We start from the raw sequence: 20,909 nt of genomic DNA, 5'->3' as shown, positions 1-20,909 counted from the left end.
CTCCAGACAGCAGTAGGAGCCAGACTCAAGATCTTCTGGCAAGCTTGGGAAAGGAGAGGTGCAGACGCCCAGTCTGTCAGGTGGCTGAGGGAGGGTTACAGGATACCATTCTGCCGCAAACCCCCTCTGACCACTTCTCCCACCAACCTCTCTCCCAACTACAAGGAAAAGGACAAGAGGCTAGCGTTGCACCAGGAGGTGTCGCTCCTGTTACAGAAGAAGGCAGTGGTTATAGTCCGGGACCATCAATCCCCGGGCTTCTACAACCGTCTCTTTCTGGTGGCCAAGAAGACAGGAGGTTGGAGACCGGTGCTGGACGTCAGCGCGCTCAATGCTTATGTCACCAAGCAGACGTTCACTATGGAGACGACGAAGTCGGTCCTAGCAGCGGTCAGGCAGGAGGACTGGATGGTCTCATTGGATCTGAAAGACGCTTACTTTCACGTTCCTATTCATCCAGACTCCCAACCTTTCCTGAGATTCGTTTTTGGAAAGGTTGTGTACCAATTCCAAGCCCTGTGTTTTGGCCTAAGCACAGCTCCTATGGTGTTTACGCATCTGATGAGGAATATTGCAAAATTCCTCCACTTATCGGACATCAGAGCCTCCCTTTATTTAGACGACTGGCTGTTGAGAGCCTCCACGAGTCGTCGCTGTCTGGAGAGTCTCAACTGGACTTTGGACTTGATCAAGGAACTGGGTCTGTTAGTCAACTTAGAAAAGTCCCAGCTCATTCCCTCCCAATCCATTGTTTACCTGGGAATGGAGATTCGGAGTCAGGATTTTCGGGCTTTTCCATCGGCCCCAAGGATAAGCCAAGCCCTAGATTGCATCCTGAGCATGCTGAAGAGGAGCAGTTGCTCGGTGAGACAGTGGATGAGTCTCACAGGGACCCTGTCATCGTTAGCCCTGTTCGTCGAGTTAGGGAGACTCCACCTCCGCCCTCTCCAATTCCATCTAGCAGCTCATTGGGACAAGGATTTGACGCTCGAAGCAGTCTCTATCCCTGTCACCAAAGAGATGAAGACCACTCTCTTGTGGTGGAAGACCAACCTCCTTCTCAAGGAGGGCCTATCGTTAGCGATTCAGACCCCCAATCTTCATCTCTTCACGGATGCATCAGACTCGGGCTGGGGCGCGACCTTGAACGGACAGGAATGCTCGGGAACGTGGAACAAGGAACAGGAAACGCTCCACATCAACTGCAAGGAGCTACTGGCAGTTCATATGGCCCTATTGAACTTCAAGTCCCTCCTGCTAGGCAAGGTGGTGGAGGTGAACTCCGACAACACCACAGCCTTAGCTTACATCTCCAAGCAGGGAGGGACCCATTCGAGGAACCTGTACGAGATAGCAAGGGACCTCCTCATTTGGTCAAGAAGTCTAAACCTCACCCTAGTAACGAGGTTCATTCAGGGCAACATGAACGTCTCAGCAGATCGCCTAAGCAGAAAAGATCAGGTCATCCCCACGGAATGGACCCTTCACAAGAGCGTGTGCAACAGACTTTGGACCTTGTGGGGTCAGCCTACAATAGATCTGTTTGCCACCTCCATGACCAAGAGACTTCCTTTGTACTGTTCCCCAGTTCCAGACCCAGCAGCAGTTCATGTGGATGCTTTTCTGCTGAATTGGTCCCATCTCGACCTTTACGCATTCCCACCATTCAAGATCATCAACAGAGTCATTCAGAAGTTCATCTCGCACGAAGGGACACGGCTGACGCTGGTTGCTCCCCTTTGGCCTGCAAGAGAATGGTTCACAGAGGTACTACAATGGCTGGTCGACGTCCCCAGGACTCTCCCTCTAAGAGTGGACCTTCTACGTCAACCTCACGTAGACAAGTTGCACCCAAACCTCCACGCTCTTCGGCTGACTGCCTTCAGACTGTCGAAAGATTCGCTAGAGCTAGAGGCTTTTCGAAGGAGGCAGCCAGTGCGATTGCCAGAGCAAGGAGGGTATCCACTCGTAGAGTCTACCAATCCAAGTGGGAAGTCTTCCGGAGCTGGTGTAGAGCCAATGCAGTTTCCTCTACCAATACCTCTGTAACCCAAATAGCTGACTTCCTATTACATCTTAGGAATGAGAGATCCCTTTCGGCTCCTACGATTAAAGGGTACAGAAGTATGTTGGCTTCAGTTCTCCGCCACAGAGGTTTGGACCTTTCTTCCAACAAGGACCTTCAAGACATCCTTAAGTCTTTTGAGACTTCTAAAGAACGTCGTTTACCCACTCCAGGCTGGAATCTAGACGTAGTCTTAAGGTTCCTTATGTCGCCTAGGTTCGAACCTCTCCAGTCAGCTTCCTTCAAGGACCTTACCCTCAAGACTCTTTTCCTCGTCTGCCTTGCAACAGCTAAAAGAGTCAGTGAGGTTCATGCCTTCAGCAAGAACATTGGGTTCACATCCGAATCTGCAACATGTTCTTTACAGCTCGGATTTTTAGCTAAGAATGAACTTCCTTCACGTCCTTGGCCTAGATCGTTTGAAATTCCTAGCCTTTCCAACATGGTAGGTAACGAGCTAGAAAGAGTTCTTTGCCCTGTCAGAGCTCTGAAATATTATCTTAATAGGTCAAAACCTATACGAGGACAGTCAGAAGCCTTATGGTGTGCAATCAAGAAACCTTCGATGCCCATGTCCAAAAACGGAGTTTCGTATTATATAAGGCTTCTGATTAGAGAAGCCCATTCTCACATGAAGGAGGAAGACCTTGCTTTACTGAAGGTAAGGACCCACGAAGTGAGAGCCGTAGCCACTTCGATGGCCTTTAATAAGAACCGTTCTCTGCAGAGCATAATGGATGCAACTTATTGGAGGAGCAAGTCAGTGTTTGCATCATTTTATCTTAAAGATGTCCAGTCTCTTTACGAGAACTGCTACACCCTGGGACCATTCGTAGCAGCGAGTGCAGTAGTAGGTGAGGGCTCAGCCACTACATTCCCTTAATCCCATAACCTTTTTTAACCTTTCTCTTGAATGCTTTTATTGTTGTTTTTATGGGTTGTTACGGTAGGCTAAGAAGCCTTCCGCATCCTTTTGATTTGGCGGGTGGTCAATTCATTCTTGAGAAGCGCCTGGGTTAGAGGTTGTGTAGAGGTCCTTTAGTAGGGGTTGCAGCCCTATATACTTTAGCACCTTAGAGTTGATTCAGCCTCCTAAGAGGAACGCTGCGCTCAGTAAGGAAGACGAACTTAATAAAGGCAGAGTAACGGTTCAAGTCGACTTCCTTACCAGGTACTTATTATTTCATTGTTATTCTGAGATAACTGATTATATGAAATATGGGATACTTAGCTATCCTTTAATCATGTACACTGGTTTTCACCCACCCCCCTGGGTGTGAATCAGCTACATGATTATCGGGTAAGTTTAATATTGAAAAATTTTATTTTCATTAGTAAAATAAATTTTTGAATATACTTACCCGATAATCATGATTTAATTGACCCACCCTTCCTCCCCATAGAGAACCAGTGGACCGAGGAAAAATTGAGGCGGTGTCAACAAGAAGTACTGTAGTACCTGGCCACAGGTGGCGCTGGTGAGTACACCCCCTTCTAGTATAGTGATAGCTGGCGTATCCCTCCTGTAGAATTCTGTCGGGCAACGGAGTTGACAGCTACATGATTATCGGGTAAGTATATTCAAAAATTTATTTTACTAATGAAAATAACATTTTTAGTATCTCTGATGGTAATATGTAATTATTCATTTGTGAATTTTGTTATACTGTAAACACTTTTAATTCTTAGAATTTGTTCTGTAATTCTCATTTATTTTTATATTTTATCAGTTTTCATCTCTAATTTTAGTTGTTTTTCTCTTTTCTATGCTTTTTCCTGTGTGGATGGTTTTTGTATAAATTTATGTAATCTGTTTAGACATTTTGTAATTACCAAGTGCTGCTTCTTTATTATGCTGTTAGTGAGATGTCTCTCTAGTTTCTGGTAACTAAAAGTATTGCACTTTTTTTTTTTTATATAGAAAAGTCAGTCACTTCAATTTTCACCCTTTAGTTAGAAGAGTCCGCTGTGTTTTTATCGGTATAATGTATTGACTGGAGAGACTAGCTTCTCATAAAGGAATGTTTATAATTATTTATTCCTATGAATCTTACCTTTGAATAATGATATACTAGTAATGCCCTCTTCGTGATCTTAGAAAAAAGTGGTATTGAGATAGCCATGACGTCCTGATGGAAGTTTCCTATAGTAGCTTCCTAAGGGATATATGTATTACAGTACAGTGATATTCCCAGAGAATTTACCTTTAGGTCTCCAGAATTCTAACTCCTGGCACGAATATCCTTAAAATTTCTCTCAAGGATATCGCATAATATCAGGGGACGTATTCTTGATACGCCACATAGCAATCTGCGCCCCGAATAGCGTTTACGCTTCGAGGGGGAAAGTGGCAAAATTGAAAGGGGAGCCGTATCAAGGTTACCCTAGATCCCATACTACTATTGAGTATCACGACAGCGTCATATCCAAGATGGCGGACATTCCTTGTAGCATTGAGCATGGTGCTACAGATACAGTAGTTTCGGGAGGGATTCTGCAAAGATCTTTTCTTTAGAAAAGGAGGGTGGGTCCATCAGGACGACATGGCTATCTCACCCAAAAATAGATTTTTCGCTTCGCTCAAAATCCGTTTTTTGGGCTCAAGCCGTGTCGTCCTGATGGAAACATACCAGAGCATTAATATATCTGTGGATTTTCATCAGTGCCTTAACCTTTGAACAATATTTCTATGGTCATCTGGACCATTTGAGACAAATGACGTTACCGTTATCCGTCATCATCACTAATCATAACCAATATTAGTGCTTCCTGCTCCCTACAGGGAAGAGTCATTCTAGACGGTAAAAAAGGGGTCTTAAGGTTAGCATATATTGTATGAACAAACATAAGTATACACTGGGTATACAAACGGTCTCATAGTTTGTATATATTGCCAGAACAATATCAGTGTCCATTATATCCATTGTTTGCAAGCATACAATGATATGAAGTTTACTTACATGAGTAAGTCAAAGAACTCTGGCATCTTAAATATGCAAATTGTCGGGCGAATTATGACGCAATTACATTGTAATAGACATTTACAGTGATACCTCGGTAGTCGAACGACTCTATACTCGAACAATTCGGAGTTCGACCAAAATTTTCGAGAAATTTTTGCTGCGGTGCTCGACCAAAAATTCGGTACTCGACCAGCCGAACACGTGACGACCGCATGGGCTTTGTGATGATCGCGCCATCTCGGCCACTCTCGCTTGTTCGGGAAGCATCAGTTCTCTCGAGAGCGTCACTCAGACAACGCGCGATCAGCATTCGTTGTGATTTAGTGATTTTCAGTGCTTTTAATTGCTTTTTTAGCTTTCATAATGAGTCCCAAGAAAGTAATGAGTGTTAAGGGGAAGGAGAAGAGGAAAACAGTGCGAACAACGATCGAGTTGAAGAAGGAAATTATAGCGAAATATGAGAATGGTGTACGAGTGTCCGATTTAGCGGTAGAATACGGAATGGCGAAGTCGACCATTTCTACGTTTTTAAAGCATAAAGAAATGATTAAGAAGGCGAATGTTGCAACGGGAGTTACGGCGGTAACTAAGCAAAGGCCACAAGTGATTGAGGAGATGGAAAAGTTGCTTTTAATATTTATTAAAGAAAAACAGTTGGCCGGGGAAAGTGTTAGTGAAGCGTTCATTTGTGAAAAAGCGTTGCATATCTATGAAGAATTAGTGAAGAAAAGTCCGAGTACCAGTGAAAGTGATTCATTTACATTTAAAGCGAGCAGGGGTTGGTTTGAAAAGTTTCGTAATAGAACAGGTATTCATCGTGTTACTAGGCATGGGGAGGCAGCTAGTTCGGATCAAATTGCAGCCGATAAATACGTGGGGGAATTCGATCGGTACATAAATGAACAAAATTTGATCGCACAACAAGTCTTTAATTGTGATGAGACTGGGTTATTTTGGAAGAAAATGCCAGCCAATACGTACATTACCAAGGACGAGACGAAGATGCCAGGTCACAAGCCAATGAAAGATAGGCTAACATTGTTGCTGTGTGCAAATGCAAGTGGCGATTGCAAGATCAAACCCTTGTTAGTGTACCACTCGGACAACCCCCGGGTGTTCAAACGAAATAATATTTGTAAAAGTGCACTACCAGTTATGTGGCGCTCGAACACTAAATCTTGGGTCACAAGACAATTCTTTACTGAGTGGATAAACGAAGTGTTTGCCCCCCAGGTTAAGGCTTACCTCATTGAAAAGAGCTTGCCAATGAAATGTCTTCTGGTTATGGACAATGCTCCTGCACATCCTCCAGGTCTCGAGGATGACTTGAAAGAAGAATACAGCTTTATCAAAATCAAATTCTTGCCCCCCAATACTACTCCCATACTCCAGCCCATGGACCAACAGGTCATTTCAAACTTCAAAAAACTCTATACCAAGGCCCTTTTCAGAAAGTGTTTTGAAGTGACCAGTGACACGAAGTTGACCCTAAAGGAATTCTGGAAGGAACACTTTCATTGGAGAGAGAAACAACTCCTGAAGGAGAACTACCCCGCCACATCATGGAAGGGGACTCTCCTTCCAAGCAGTAACCTCCCCCTTCCATCCTCTCCACATCCATCCCTGTATGCCATCGAACCGCTGCTCAAAGGTATGTTCACTACAGTACAGAAAATGGTTTAAAATTGTTTTATTTTAGTACAGTAAATGGTTTAAAATTGTTTTATAGGATTTTCTGACCAATTTCATACACATTTAGATAATTATTGTTGTTTAGGTACACGTTTTATTAATATTTTGGGCCTGTTCGAGTGCTTGGGAACGGAATAGAATATATACCATTATTTCTTATGGGGAAAAAAAATTCGGTACTCGAACAAATCGGAGGTCGAACACGGATCTCGAACGGATTATGGTCGAGTACCGAGGTATCACTGTATTTCTAATAAATGACTAAATGAATTAACAAGTAAAACGAATGTAGCATGATAAAGGAATTATACATGCGACATATACAGAAATTATTTTCCCTTTTTTGAAAGGGAAGAAATGATAAGTGCCACTCTCAGACTGAAGAAAGGTTTTTAATAAAATTTTCCTTCGTAATTTCCGTACATGTTATATCCTATCGACACTGTACTACGTACACACGTTACGAGTGTTATCTGTATAATTCCATACCTGAGATTTTGAACAGATTTAGTGTCACCATGGTAACACTCATTTAAAAGGGGATCACACTAAAAGTGCTGACACCCTCTCCCTTTAATTGACAGTCCCAATCAATTAACTGTTCATCGCAGAATTAGACGACAGGTTTTAATAAACTAACTGCCGCCACCACATAATGCTTCAGTTCATGGACCTGCTTAGCATAGTGTTTGTAGAACACACTGGATGATTTCCATCCAGTATGGACTTTGAGCGTCTTTGCTCATATTGATTGATTGATTGCCAGAAAACTTTCAATCAATCAATCAATCAATATGAGCAAAGACGCTCAAAGTCCATATACTGAAAGAAGTTCTGTGATGAAACAATTTTTCTCGGATCATGACCTGCGGGAGTACTGTCAGGATCTGCTCTGCGAATAAAGTAGGTGAGCTTCGCCCTCAGTTATTTTAGGGATAAGTTTGATCCAGAGGTTTCTCCTTTAAAGAGCTTTTTCCTCCCCTGAAGTCTGAAGTTCTACGAAGATATACCTTTAGACACTCTACAGGACATAGAGAGACATCTTCCTTCAGAGGGCAGATTCTCCAGGGACCCCACCTCTTAGTGGGTAGCTCGTTCTTAGCGAAAAAGGTTGGATCAGGAAAGAGATTCAATTCTCCTTCTTCTGTGAACTGAATGTGGCCCTCATCTCTAGATAGGGCCACTATTTCACTAACTCTAGCCCCAGAGGCTATCGCAAAAAGAAAAATAACCTTTTGGGTTAGATCCTTGAGGGAACAATCTTCATTGTTCACAGATGAGGCATAATGTAGGACCTTGTCCAAAGACCATGAGATGGGCTTTGGCGGTGCTGCAGGCCTAAGCCTTGCACATGCCTTCGGAATCTTATTAAAGATTTCATTCGCCAGATCCACTTGAAAGGCATATAGAAGAGGTCTAGTCAAGGCTGACTTGCACATAGTTATCGTGTTGGCCGCCAGACCTTGATTATGAAGGTGGACAAAGAAGGACAGACAGAAGTTCATTGAAATTTCTTTCGGTCCTTTTGCTTTTACAAAAGCAACCCACTTTTCTAAGATGACTCATATTGTCTTCTAGTTGACTTAGACTTGTATTCTTCTAAGAATTCTATATTGCCTTCTGAGATACCAAATCTTTTCCTAACCGTCAGGACAAGAAAATCATGAAATGAAGGGTTTGGGCTATCTGTGGTAAATCGAAAGCAATTAACTTCTGAACCTTCTGAGAAAGTCCTGGGTTCAGAACTAGGGCCAGCCTCAGCCTCAGTTCCTTCACTAAAGGGAACCGGTTGCTCTTGGGCTACTTGGAAGCCAACAGAGCCACTCCTCCCTGGAAGGATCTCAGCATGTTGAGGACCTTCCGCAGGAGATTGGATGGGATGAACAGGAATTCCTGAGTCCATCCCTTTTATACTAGAGACATGATGTCTGTTATCTCCACTAGAGAATCCTCGTATGGGGCTACACATCGAGGTAGTTTCTTGATGACGCTCGTGATGAAGAAGTTGATCTGCAGCTCGGGGACTTGTTCCCATCTGGGAGAGAATAGGTCTGTGTCTGTGGACCATTCTAACTCTATCGGCTTGAGCCTGAGTAGAGCATCCGCTGTCACATTGCGGATCGATTGTACATGAACTGCTGATATGTGCCATCCTTTTAGGTAAGAGATGGCTAACATCACCTAAACTATATGAGACGCTCTTTAGCCTTGTTGGTTCTGAAGTCTCATTATCGCTTCGATGTCCCAGATCAGCCTGAGGAGGTCTGATCTGCGTGGAGAGCGTTTCCCCACCCACGACAGGACCAACATGGCCTTGGATAGAAATGACCGAATCCCTTGGATTTTCCTCTGATGGGAGTGAATACCCCATTCTTCTGATTAGGCATCCATGCGGGTGATCTTCAATAGTCGGGGTAGTTGCAAGGGCACGGTCTTCAATAGGCTTTTGGCGTTTGACCATTGTTAGGGAAGCGATTAAGGAAAGACCGATATCGGTCTTTGTAGATCTCTTCGAGCGTTTGATGCGTATCTTCTTCAGACTCTTAACACACCTTTCAGCTGTGCTCTTAGCACTGGGTCTGTCACTATTGCAAACTGGAGAGAGTTCAGAACTCCTCCCTGTTAGCGTTTTGGAATCCTGACTGATTACCATAGTCTCTTGACCGACCCTGCGATCTCCTTTTACATCCCCAAGGGAAAGGAGAGTTGGTGTGACCACAGGTTTCAATGGTTTTTTAACCATTGAAGCCTTTGAACTGGAGAGAATCGAGACTTTTTGAAGCTTATCTTGCATCCCCGATGTTCCGGGAACCGGATCACTTCCTTGGATGCTCATAGACCAGCCACTTTGTTGCCTGAACCATTTCTAGGCTTGGTTTTTGTGTGACTGTGTCCGCCAATCCCGTGAAGATACTTATGACTGTGTTTAGTCCGACAAGTATCTTTCCTAGGACATACGTTATCCTCTGTAACTTGAATCCTAGGTAGGAGGAGAGGGGGCGACTGACTGGAAGCTGCCAATAGACATCTTTCAGGTCTGACAAGACTGCGAACACCCCTTTTTGAAATAAGGTCCTTATGTTCAGAAGGATTAACATTCTGAACTTGCTGTTTTATTTGAACTTGTTGAGTGGCGACAAGTCCAGAATGACTGAGTTTTCTTGAGTCCTTCTTGTGAACACCAAACAGCCTTCCCTGGAATTCGATGGACTATACTTTCCTTACCACATGTATGCTCTAGAGCTCTAAGGTAAACTCTTCCAGGAGGGGGTTGGAGTGTAGGAAGAGTTGAGGAAATGATGGTGGAGGCATGTCTATTTTCCATCCTAGTCCCATCTTGATTAGGCCTTGGACCCAAGGATCGAAGGTCCAGCGATCCTGAAGGAATCTCCCTCCTACCAGAAGTGTCTCTTTCCTTTGCCTGATCAGAAGGTTTACATATTCGACCGCTTTCCTGTGGCACCGCGGTCATCGTAACTGTGGAATGTTGTTGAACAGCCCGAGGAAAATTTCTAGACTTTTCCGTCTTCCTTTTAGGTTGGGGACCCACTTCCGTGGAAGACTTTCTCTTTGAAAAGATGCCCCACTTTTGGAGAAGTCCTATGTTCTCCGTGGTGGCCTTCTTAATTACCTCTCTAACTACCTCGTTTGGAAAGAGGTCTCTACCCCAGATGTTGGAAGATATTAGCTGCCTGGTTTCGTGTTTCACTGTTGCGGCAGCGAACACAAACTCTCTACAGGCTCTCCTAGCCTTCATAAAGGCATAAAGGTCTTCTACTAAGGTGGCCATATGCATTTTGGCCAAGACCATGAGTATGTCTGGGGTACTTTGATGGGCGGAACACAACTCTATGCAGTTCTGTAGGGATAGAGAGGCTGCAAGTCTCTCTTTTGTCTCTTGTTTCTTGCCCAAAAGAAACTCAGAAGTTTAGGGAGATTCTCACTAAACTGTTGTCTAGCGACATCCGCGTCTAGTCTTCCTACTGAAAAGGTTAAGTGGACTTCCTTCCAATCCTTCTCCTGCATGGGAAAGGCTGGTGACAAAGGCTTGCACTCCTCAAGTGCAGGACATGGTCTACCTGCCTCCACTGCCTTGGCAACAGATTTAAATGCCTTCCACGTAAAGGGGAATGATATTGAAGTAGGAGCAAGAAAGGAAGGGTGTCTGTTAGTTAGTGTGAACACTTTCGACACCGAGTAACCCACCTTTCTCAGGCTACTTGACAAGATAGCCTGTGCCTTATCATGGTCGAGAATCATGACCTCCTTCAGTTCCGTTTCTTTTCTTGACGTTAGTTCATGCTTCAGTCGAATGAAGCAATTAGGGAAAGTGTCAAAGCTTGGCCAAAACTGGTTTTTGTCCAAAGGAACAGCACCCATCTTCTCCGAGATGTAGAGTTTGCCGTTTAAAATTGGCATAAGCTCCGCAAACCTCCAGGGATTGGTTTTGGAGCATGTCGAAAAGTCTTGGTCTCTGGGTCGTTTGTATGACCTTTGGGGAGCGACAAGTGGAGCTTCACAGAGCTCTATCTTGAATTTCGCTTCCTCCTCCGTCCCAAGGGCTATCTGTCCGCAGGGAGGTGTGAATCGTGTCTGGGGCACCACTATTTCCTTACTTTCTTTCGGTAATAGTAAGCTACGCATCCTATCATTAGGTAGGTATGTTCCCGGAGAGATTTTCTGGAATCCTCTTACCCAGTTGCGTAGTTTCTTACGAGCTGCATCCCTAGACTCCATCGACTTGGGATTCTCGAAACCCTCGGACATTAAGGTCCGCCATACATTGCAAACTTGAGGGTTCCAATAATACAGGGATTCGGAAATAATATTGCAGGGGGCATGAAACCTGCATGTATTATGACCATAAAAGTACAGTACTTACTCTTGATGTTGCAGAAGACTGCAACACATGTCATCTGGGGTTCCTCCTGTAAAGAAAGGAAAGCAGAATGAGTATACAATTGATTATCTCACTGATAAGCAATATGTAAAAGTCATCTTTTAACTAAAATAGCTTAGGATAGTAAGCTAGAAAGGGATAGTGGGAGACCCATACTTGTGTATCCCTTGCAAGCAAATGCTGTTACCTCCCCTCAGTATTAACTATAAGGAGATTCCTTTATCAAGGAACTCTAACGAAAGGGTTCTAACCCCTAGAGGTAGAAAAGTGTACAAGTCATTGCCCCTTTTTATTCTTTAACACTGTGGGGTAAGGATGACTGATTTCTAATCAGAGTATTGAAGGAATTCTATTCTTTCAATATAGGAACGGTCTCAGCAGACGCCCGCACAAGGGTACCCAAGATAAGTTAGAAATTAACTACTGTATAATCATACTATAGTTTTCTGTTTGCAGTATATAGTATACTGTATTGCAAAATACCGACTACTGTATAATTATATATAATGTAGTTCAGCCAGTGTGCTGCCATTGTGGCATGACGCCGACTGGACTAGGAAATGTAAAAGACATATATTTGTGTATCCTACCCAGCCCATTTGCTGTGACCTTCCCTTACAATATTAAAATCATAGAGTTTCCTGATCAGGGAAACTCAAGGATAAGGGTTCTAACCTTTTAAGGGTAGAAGTGTAATACCACCAGCCCTTTAGATTATTTAATATTGTAGGGTAATATGAAAACTGATTTCTAATCAGAATATTGAAGGAATTCTATTCTTTCAATATAGGATTGGTCTCAGCAAACACCCAGGCAAGGATACCCAAGATATATTGGAAAATAACTACTAGTATAATATATACAACAGTTTTTCTATCTGCAGTTTATCCTATATTGCAAATATACTGACTACCTGTATAAACATATACTGTAATACTGTAATTCAGCCGGCATATAGCCGGCGTAGCTAGTCCCTGCCAGCGCAGCCAGCATGCTAGCTAAAAGAGAGAGAGACAGCATGGAGTGAAGGCTGCCTTATTACTGTGTATGTATACACTAATTAAGGATGTAAATATCTAATTTACTGCCTTTTTCCAGAAAGAAGGTTCAAATGGAAGAGGAGAATGTAACATTCAGGCTTCCATCCAGCCACCAGTACCATTGCCGGCAAGGTCTGGCTGGCACATAACCGGTAGGCTAGCACCTGGCAGCACTGGTACAGTCGGCATACTGCTGGCTGAGTCAGCACCTATCTGTGCCGGTCTAGGCTAATACCCCGGCAATAGAACTTGTGGCCGGCAGTCCAAGGGAGTACTGAAGAACCTTGGTGACAGAAGAGACTTCCCACCAACAGCCTTCATGGCTACCAGCAGCCGCCAGCCGCTGGCAGCCGTCATGGCCGCCGACAGATGACATGGCTGCCAGCAGCCGTCATAGCCGCCGACAGTTTGTATAAAACATGGCCGCCCGCAGTTGTCATGGCTTCCAGCAGCCGGCATAGCCGCTGGCAGTCGGACAACAGCTGTTAAGTAGGAGTCTGGCCGGCCCCCGCAATCCACCGGGAAACGATGAGATTGCAGGACGACGGCTCAAAAAATACGATGGCTAGGCCATCACAAAAGAACAGAGGGGGGAGGGAAAAGGGTCCTGTATGAGGTGTGGAAGGAGCCGGCAAGGTTGCTGGTCCTACACACCCTTAAGAAACTCTTGTTTCAGTATTGGCGCCATCCTAGGCAGCAGGAGAATTTCTATTCTCTAACCTAGGGTCTGCCAATACAGTTAAGGGGACGGCAGCAGTGCCGCCTCCTCTCAACAAGGGAGAAACAGAATTCCAGTGCTGGAGCCATCCTAGGCCTCAGAAGAATAACTATTCATCAGCCTAGGATCTGCGAGCACAGGACTAGTCTACTAGACCACAGGGAGAAGGTGGCGGCATCATACAACCACTTCAAGTGCGGCCTAGGGAGGGTTAGCCTCTTATGCCGCCAGCCTAGCCGGCAGGGGAATGACTATTCACCCTGCCGGCCGGCTGTCGGCACAAGACTAAATACTCTGAGGTTCTGACCAAATCCCAAAACCTGCTATCTGTGGTTAAGGGAAGGGACAGAAAACCCTAGGCTAGTCATGCCTGAATGAAAACTCGACACATGACCCACTAGGGTTGTAGCCTAAGGCTACATTCAGAGGGAAGGAGAGATTACCCATAAATCTCCACTAGAGACGAATACTGTATTGGTTTATATAATAATTCTCAGAGATATCTATCTCCGTCTGAATTGATAAACCAATACATGAGGGTAACCGGGGAAATGTCGAAAGTATACTGTATCGCTTAGGTTAGGTTACCTAGGCAAGACAAGATCTTGGTTACCTAAATCACCGAAACTGACTTATACGATCGACATAGAAAAAAGGAAAATTATGCACATTATAAATATCTTTACAAGTATCAAGTGCCTAAATAGCTTTCATAATTAATTAATGCTATTTCAACCGGGAATGTCGTTCTGCTAACTAAATAACACATGCTTAACGAACGACAGCGCCCATGGCACCTCCGATAACAGGCCTAGCTCCTAATCACAATAAATTACTCTTAATTTCACTGTGAGACAGGAGCTAAAATACACACATTGTAAAGAATCAATACTCAACTTTCCAGAGGTGAAAGAAGCTGGAGATTGCATAATAATCCTTGTAAATCGATTGAAAAAGTTAGATCAACAGGGAACACCACCGTGTGAAATCGCTACAGAATTAGGAATGTCCGCCATCTTGGATATGGCGCTGTCGTGATACTCAGTAGTAGTATGGGAACTAGGGTAACCTTGATACGGCTCCACTTCTAATTTTGCCACTTTCCCCCTTGAAGCGTAAACACTATTCGGGGCGCAGATTGCTATGTGGCGTGTCAAGAATACGTTCCCTGATATTATGCGATATCCTTGAGAGAAATTTTAAGGATATTCGTGACAGGAGTTAGAATTCTGGAGACCTAAAGGTAAATTCTCTGGGAATATCACTGTAGTACATATATCCCTTAGGAAGCTACTATAGGAAACTTCCATCAGGATGACATGGCTTGAACCCAAAAAACATTACTTTAAGATAATTTATCTAGCCCTGAATCCCAATACCCCACCAGTGGTTTCCATGCTTTTGGTATGATGATTACCAGATAAGTATTGAAATAATAACTTTTATTAGTAAGATTCTGGTTTTGGGGAGCCCTTGCATCAGCCAAGTGGGTTCGAGAATTGCAGCCAGTGTCCTGCAATGTGAGTTTTGATGCAGGAAGAGAAATTCTATTATAGTTTTCTTGGAAGAATCCTCCGGAATATTTTTTGATTTTCTCTCTTAATGCCAAGGTGGAGAGAAATATGCATGAGAGGTTTTTCTGTTCAATTAGGTCCTTTAAAGGACTAATTGAAGACATCAACTCTTACGTGAGAATTGAAAAAATATATTTTTTCAGACGTAAGATACTTCTCGCGCTATGTCAAATAATGCAACGTCCATTTTCATGAAGATTTTAATCATAGGCAATCAGTGTTATTTGGGTTATGTCTATTCATCATTACTACAAATTCAAAAGGCGTAACACTAGAGGAATGGCTAATTCTCAGAATTTTGTGAAAAAGTCTTTCCCTGAAAAGTAATTACTGTAGTGCAGGCCAATGGCAGTATAACTAAGTCTTTGCTTCCTGTTATTTAATGGAGGTGTAACCTTTCTTCCCTTTACAGGAAGTTCAAGTTATGTATAACTCATGTTGTTTTAATGCGCCTTGTTGCAGCAGGAGACATTTTTTTTATTTTGATAGGAATATTTTTATCTAATTACCATTAGTTGCGGAGCTAGGGAGTGAGTTCAGGTACGTAAGGATGTGTAAGTCTGACTTTAACTTCTTTAGACATTCTATTGTCTAGCTCCCCGTTTCGTTTCATGTTGGTGGTAGCCGTTTTGATAAGAAAGTATTCTTAATGTAAGGACTTTTAATGATGGAGTCTTCAGATTAACTTCTTTAGAAATTATATTTTCTAACTCCCATTTTGGTTTCTTGTTGGCGGTAGTCCTTTTGATGAGAAAGTATTCTAAATGTAAGGACTTTTAATGATGGATTCCTCAGATTAACTTCTTTAGACATTCTATTGGCTAGCTCCCATTTTGGTTTCATGTTGGTGGTAGTCCTTCTGATGAGAAAGTATTCTAAATATAAGGATTTGTATTGATGGAGTCCTCAGATTTGTAAGTCTTCCCTCTTTTAAATAGAGTTAGGAGAGGAGTTATGATTCCTGTTAACTTCAGGTTACCTTGGGGCAAGTCGTTTGCTGGTTGAATCCTTTGCAAGTGTTATGTTGTATTTTATTATGTTTTATTTCAAGTTCGATTTCTATTAACTGTCACTCCTACACTGGTGAGTGTAGGAGTCAACTCAATAAATGCTGTGTTAAATTACTTATTCGATCCTATCTTCCTTCCTAATCTTGTGGGGACAATACAATAGTGAGTATTTCAAACATGCCAGATACGGATAGCGGCACACAATAGTACAGTAGTTATCGTGATATAGGACGGTTAGTCGTACTGATCCTCTGTTTTTATTAGTTTGTCAACCATAGCTACATTTTCAGAATTTACGGCACAATAATTGTCGGGTAAGTGTGGAAATAATGAATTTTATTAGAGAAATTCTATAAATGCCAATGTTGATTGCCACAAATCACTTTTTTAGTAATATTTTCTCACCTTTTGTTTCTTTTTCAGCTTAAAAAACTATTATCGATGGATGATTGTAGAAGTTTAACTGTTAAGACTCCTGACAGCAAAGGAAGCTCACCAGATGATGGCGTTATAACTCCTCGCACTAATTTGCTTGGTCAGTGGGGTGTTAATAAGGAATGCGGTTTGGCATATACACCTCCTGCTCAGAGCCCAGAGTTAGATGAAACTGACAAAGGGTAAGTGTTTGTCTATAATAAAGTTTGTTAAGGTTTTATAAACTTGTTGTAGCAGTATATGTACTTAAATTTTGTGTTCCAACACGAATACTTACCTCGAACTACTTTCTTTGGAGTCACTTGTTATCTCCTCTCTATCGACCAAGGTTTTCGCGCCGTTACCCCCCTACTCCGTTCTCTACATAGGCCTACCCCCGCCGCCAAGGAATGCGCCTCGATGGCAGGATCAGGGCAGGTCACTGCCTCTCTGGGTCATTCTCCCCATTAAGTTCCTTGGTCGCGAGCCGTTCACAGCTCGCTCTCGTCTCTGTCGATCCTTTGTGCGCGTTTAGTGTTCCACGTGTTCCAAGCATGGGGACTTGTGTTTTTCGCAGTGCGTTCTTCTCAAGTGTTACCGTGCATTCACCCTGTGTGTGTCCCCAGTGTACTTAATAGCTCCCTTAGTGTTGTGCCATTCGTGTGCGAACGATGGATCACGCTCGCCGTTGCCCTGGGCCTAGAGCCGGAAAGTCATGTGATGCCTTCCTCTCAGAGCCAGAGGTAGATCCTCACTCCCTTTGTTCCTCGTGTAGGGGGAAAGTTTGCTCCTCCGCGGACACGTGTCCGGAGTGCTTAGGTTGGAACGATATTCAGTGGGTACGCTACGGTACTAAAAAGAAGAAATCATCGAAGCGTTCTCCCAGGAAGATTAGTGTCGTATCTTCGTTACCGTCGGCCAGTGATCGGTACGACGAGGCCTCGGCTTGTCCGTCTCCTTCGCAGAGGAGAAGTCAAGAAGACTCTAGTGTTGTGGAAGGTCAAGGCGTTCTTCCCAAGGAACCCAGTGCGAGGGAAGAACCAAGGGCGGGACCCTCTAGGTCTAATGAAGGGCCCGGTAGTGCTTCGGGTGAGTCAGGCCTTGTGATGGAGGGCCACGCGTCCTCTGAGGACCCCTTATGGGGCAGTGTTGTAGTCTCAGAGTCCCTGCCGCCCTCGTGGGCTGGTGCGTCGGGCTCTCCCCCCCCAGGGGACAACCAAACTAAAGTTCGCCGTCCGAGTAGCGATGCCTTCGGATGGAAGCTACCGAAGACACCAGGGAGGTTGCCGCTGAGAATGGACGTGACCCTTGACCCCTGGCTCCCTAGCATGGAATGGTTGGACTTTTCCGACGATCTCCACGGCGGTTCCTGATGATTTTCTCCAACCCTCGATCTCGGGCACCCAGCGTCGGAAGGAATCCCCCGCGGGCCACGCAAACAGCCGTTACGCGAGAAACGTGGCGTCGTCGGACTCGTCGGAAGTGGATTCGTCTTCCGAAGAGGAGGTCAGGGTGAAGCGTCGCAGGCGAAGGGAGCTGTCCGAGAGCGAACATTCCCGCTCTAGGTCAAGGTCGCGAGTTAGCAGAAAGTGCTCCCGCTCCCAGTCTCGTAAGTATAAGAGAAGTGTTTCTCCCGGGGGCGCCTGGAGCTACGTGCCTTCGGGGGAGTCCAAGACACTTCATTCACCAGACCATCGGTCCAGCGAACGTGCGACTAGGCTGCCGTCCTCTATGCACAGCCTAGAACCGCGCGATCTGGCACGCAGAAAAGACCTCTCGAAGAGGCATAAGTCCTCGAGGCATCCGGTTCACCCCGCCCAGCGGGGGGAAACGCGCTTCTTAGCAGGCAGCCTGGCCGAACCAGCCCAGCTGGTGCGGCCATCGAGTAGAAAGGAACGGTTCCCGTTGTCGGGTCAGCCCACCGGGACCGTGACCTCCGCTTCCAGAGCCTTAGGGCAACCGAGAGCCCTCACTGAGCCGGCGGTACCCGCCTTGCCCCGGGATCCACCCACTTATGGAGCTCACTACCGGTACAGGACTGCCCCCCTGGACCCAAGAGCTGGACGGCCGGTCTGCCTGGCCAGCAACCCAGCGCTCCCACTCCAGGCCGAAGCCTCGGCTGACGGAGGAGAAGCTTCCCCGACGGAGGACTCCGCCTATAGAAGAGTAGTGGGACTCATCAGAAGGCAGCATGGGATTACGGAACCCTCGGCTCCGAGGGGTGATTCCTGGAGGTCAAGCCTCCTGAGGCTTACTCATCACGCTGCCCTTCCAAAATCTTCCCTGGCCCTTCCTCTTGCCCCAGACCTGGTACTAGGCAGGAGTACATAGACAACTTGGTGGCCAGCAATGCAGAGGCCCCCAAGTCCCAGAGTGCCTCGAAACTGCCCCAGGGCCTCAAATTGCAGGGTAAAGTGTATATTCCGGAAGGGCGTCGCCCAGGCCCCTGTAGAGTGGACCCGGCCTTGGACGTCCTAGGTCAGGGCGGCTCAGACGAAAGGGCCGCTTCAGCCCCAGTTTGCTTCTCTCCTACGGAGGCCGCCATGATGGAGGAGATGTCGCGGGACCTAGTCAACGTCTCCTCATGGCTGGACTGGTGGGCCTCCACGTTAGTAAACGTCCAAGCCTCCGTCGACCCCGAAGAACCTGAGCAGCAAAGCCTCCTGACGGACCTTCTCACCTCCGGGGGGAAGACACTTAAGTTCCTCTCATATCAGGCGCTCGCCCTTACGGCCAATTGGGTCCTCCGTAAACGAGACACGGTCCTGGCCAAGGTATCTAGGAGGATCCCAGACAGAGAGGCCCGGGCCGTACGTAGCCTTCCCTTGTGGGGTGAGCCGCTGTTCCCGTTGAAAGAACTTGAAAGCCTGATGGAGAAAGTGTCAAAAAGGAAGGAGGCCAACGTCCCCAAACTTGTGTCGTCTAAGAGACCTCCCTACAGGAGGGCCGCCTCAGATAGCGCCGTGACATCTCAGGCCGCCCCCAGCACTTCGAGGAGAGAAGCCCCCTCTTCCTCCTGGGCAACAACTCCTCAACCCTCCCGCAGAGGAGCACCAGCTTCGTCTAGCTCCTTCAGGTCGGGTTACTCCGCCTCTAGGAGAGGCAGGTCAGGCCGCCCCTCTAGAAGAAGGTAGAGGGAGAGGCCCCCTACTCCCGCCCAAGCCTCGGGTTGGGGGATGCCTCGGACCACATTGGCAAGCATGGAAGGCACAAGGAGCGGATCCTTGGACAGTGTCCGTCCTGAAGGAGGGCTACAGGCTTCCCTTCCTAGCGGATCCACCCCCTCTTATTCCAGCCACCCAGACAGAATGGTTGGCCCCCAGGGACCCGATGAAGAGGACCGCCCTTCAAGAGGAGATTTCCTCCATGTTGGAGAAGGGTGCCATGGAAGAGGTCCTTCTCCCAGGCCCAGGCTTCTACAGCCGCCTGTTTCTGGTAGAGAAAGCAACCCGTGATAGACCTGTCGGCCCTCAACAAGTTCGTCAAGAAGACGGACTTCAAGATGGACACCCCAAAATCCGTCCTGCTGTCCTTGAGGGAGAAAGATTATATGATGACTGTCGACCTCAAAGACGCATACTGTACTTCCAGATCCCTGTCCACCCGTCGAGTCGGAAGTTCCTCCGGGTAAAATGGGGTCCCCAGATCCTGCAGTTCAAGACCCTTTGCTTCGGCCTGTCGACCGCCCCTCAAGTGTTCACGAGGGTCTTCGCGACGGTCTCTGTGTGGGATCACGAACGGGGTATCCGCCTCATCAGGTACCTGGACGACTGGTTGCTTCTTTCCACCTCAAGGGCCCTCTTGGAGGAACAAGGGAGAAACCTCCTCCAGTTTTGCGGGAATCTGGGGATTGTAATCAATCTGAAGAAGTCGAACTTAACCCCATCCAACAGAATGGGCTACTTGGGGATGACGTTGGATACCGTGCAGGGGAAAGTTTTCCCCTCGCAGGACAGGATACGGAACCTCATGCACATCATTCAGCCGTTCCTGTCAGAACACTCCAGGAGGGCGGGAGATTGGCAGAGACTGATAGGTCACCTAGTCTCATTGGAGAAACTGGTTCCCCAAGGGAGGATGAGGCTCAGACCCATTCAATGGAACCTCAAGAGCCTCTGGTCCCAGACGGACTCGCAGAAAACGTTAATTCCAGTCCTTCCGGACACGAGAACCTCCCTGGAATGGTGGCACTGCCAGTCGAACTCCCTCAAGGGGATGCCCCTCGGGTCCAGTCCCCCCGAGTACCTCCTGTTCACAGACGCCTCCAACCAAGGGTGGGGAGCCCACCTTCTGGAAGAGACGGCATGGGGTACCTGGTCGGAAAGGGAAAAGCGTCTACACATCAATGTCCTAGAACTAAGAGCAGTTCAGAAGGCGTGTCTTCACTTTGCAAGTCGTCTAAGGGGAAACACCGTGGCGTTAATGTGCGACAACGCCACGGTAGTAGCCTACGTAAAGAAGCAAGTGGGCATGAGATCGAAGGAGCTGTGCGACCTCGCCTTAGACATCCTGAATTGGGCAGACGAACAGCAA

General features: G+C 46.1%; 1 protein-coding gene across 3 annotated transcripts in view; it reads left to right on the top strand.

The window, feature by feature from the left end:
* LOC137645641 (transcriptional regulator ATRX homolog) overlaps positions 1 to 20,909 on the top strand; it is a 114,940-nt gene that overhangs the window by 81,997 nt on the left and 12,034 nt on the right. For all 3 annotated transcript variants that reach the window (XM_068378463.1, XM_068378461.1, XM_068378462.1), the window contains one exon: positions 16,386 to 16,579. In XM_068378463.1, the coding sequence (XP_068234564.1) occupies positions 16,386 to 16,579 (194 nt within the window). The remainder of the gene's footprint in view (positions 1 to 16,385; positions 16,580 to 20,909) is intronic.

Source organism: Palaemon carinicauda, chromosome 8, assembly GCF_036898095.1.
Source record: "Palaemon carinicauda isolate YSFRI2023 chromosome 8, ASM3689809v2, whole genome shotgun sequence".
Lineage (NCBI taxonomy): Eukaryota > Metazoa > Arthropoda > Malacostraca > Decapoda > Palaemonidae > Palaemon > Palaemon carinicauda.
The sequence above is the reverse complement of the archived record's forward strand: the minus strand, read 5'-3'. Positions and strand labels throughout refer to the sequence as shown.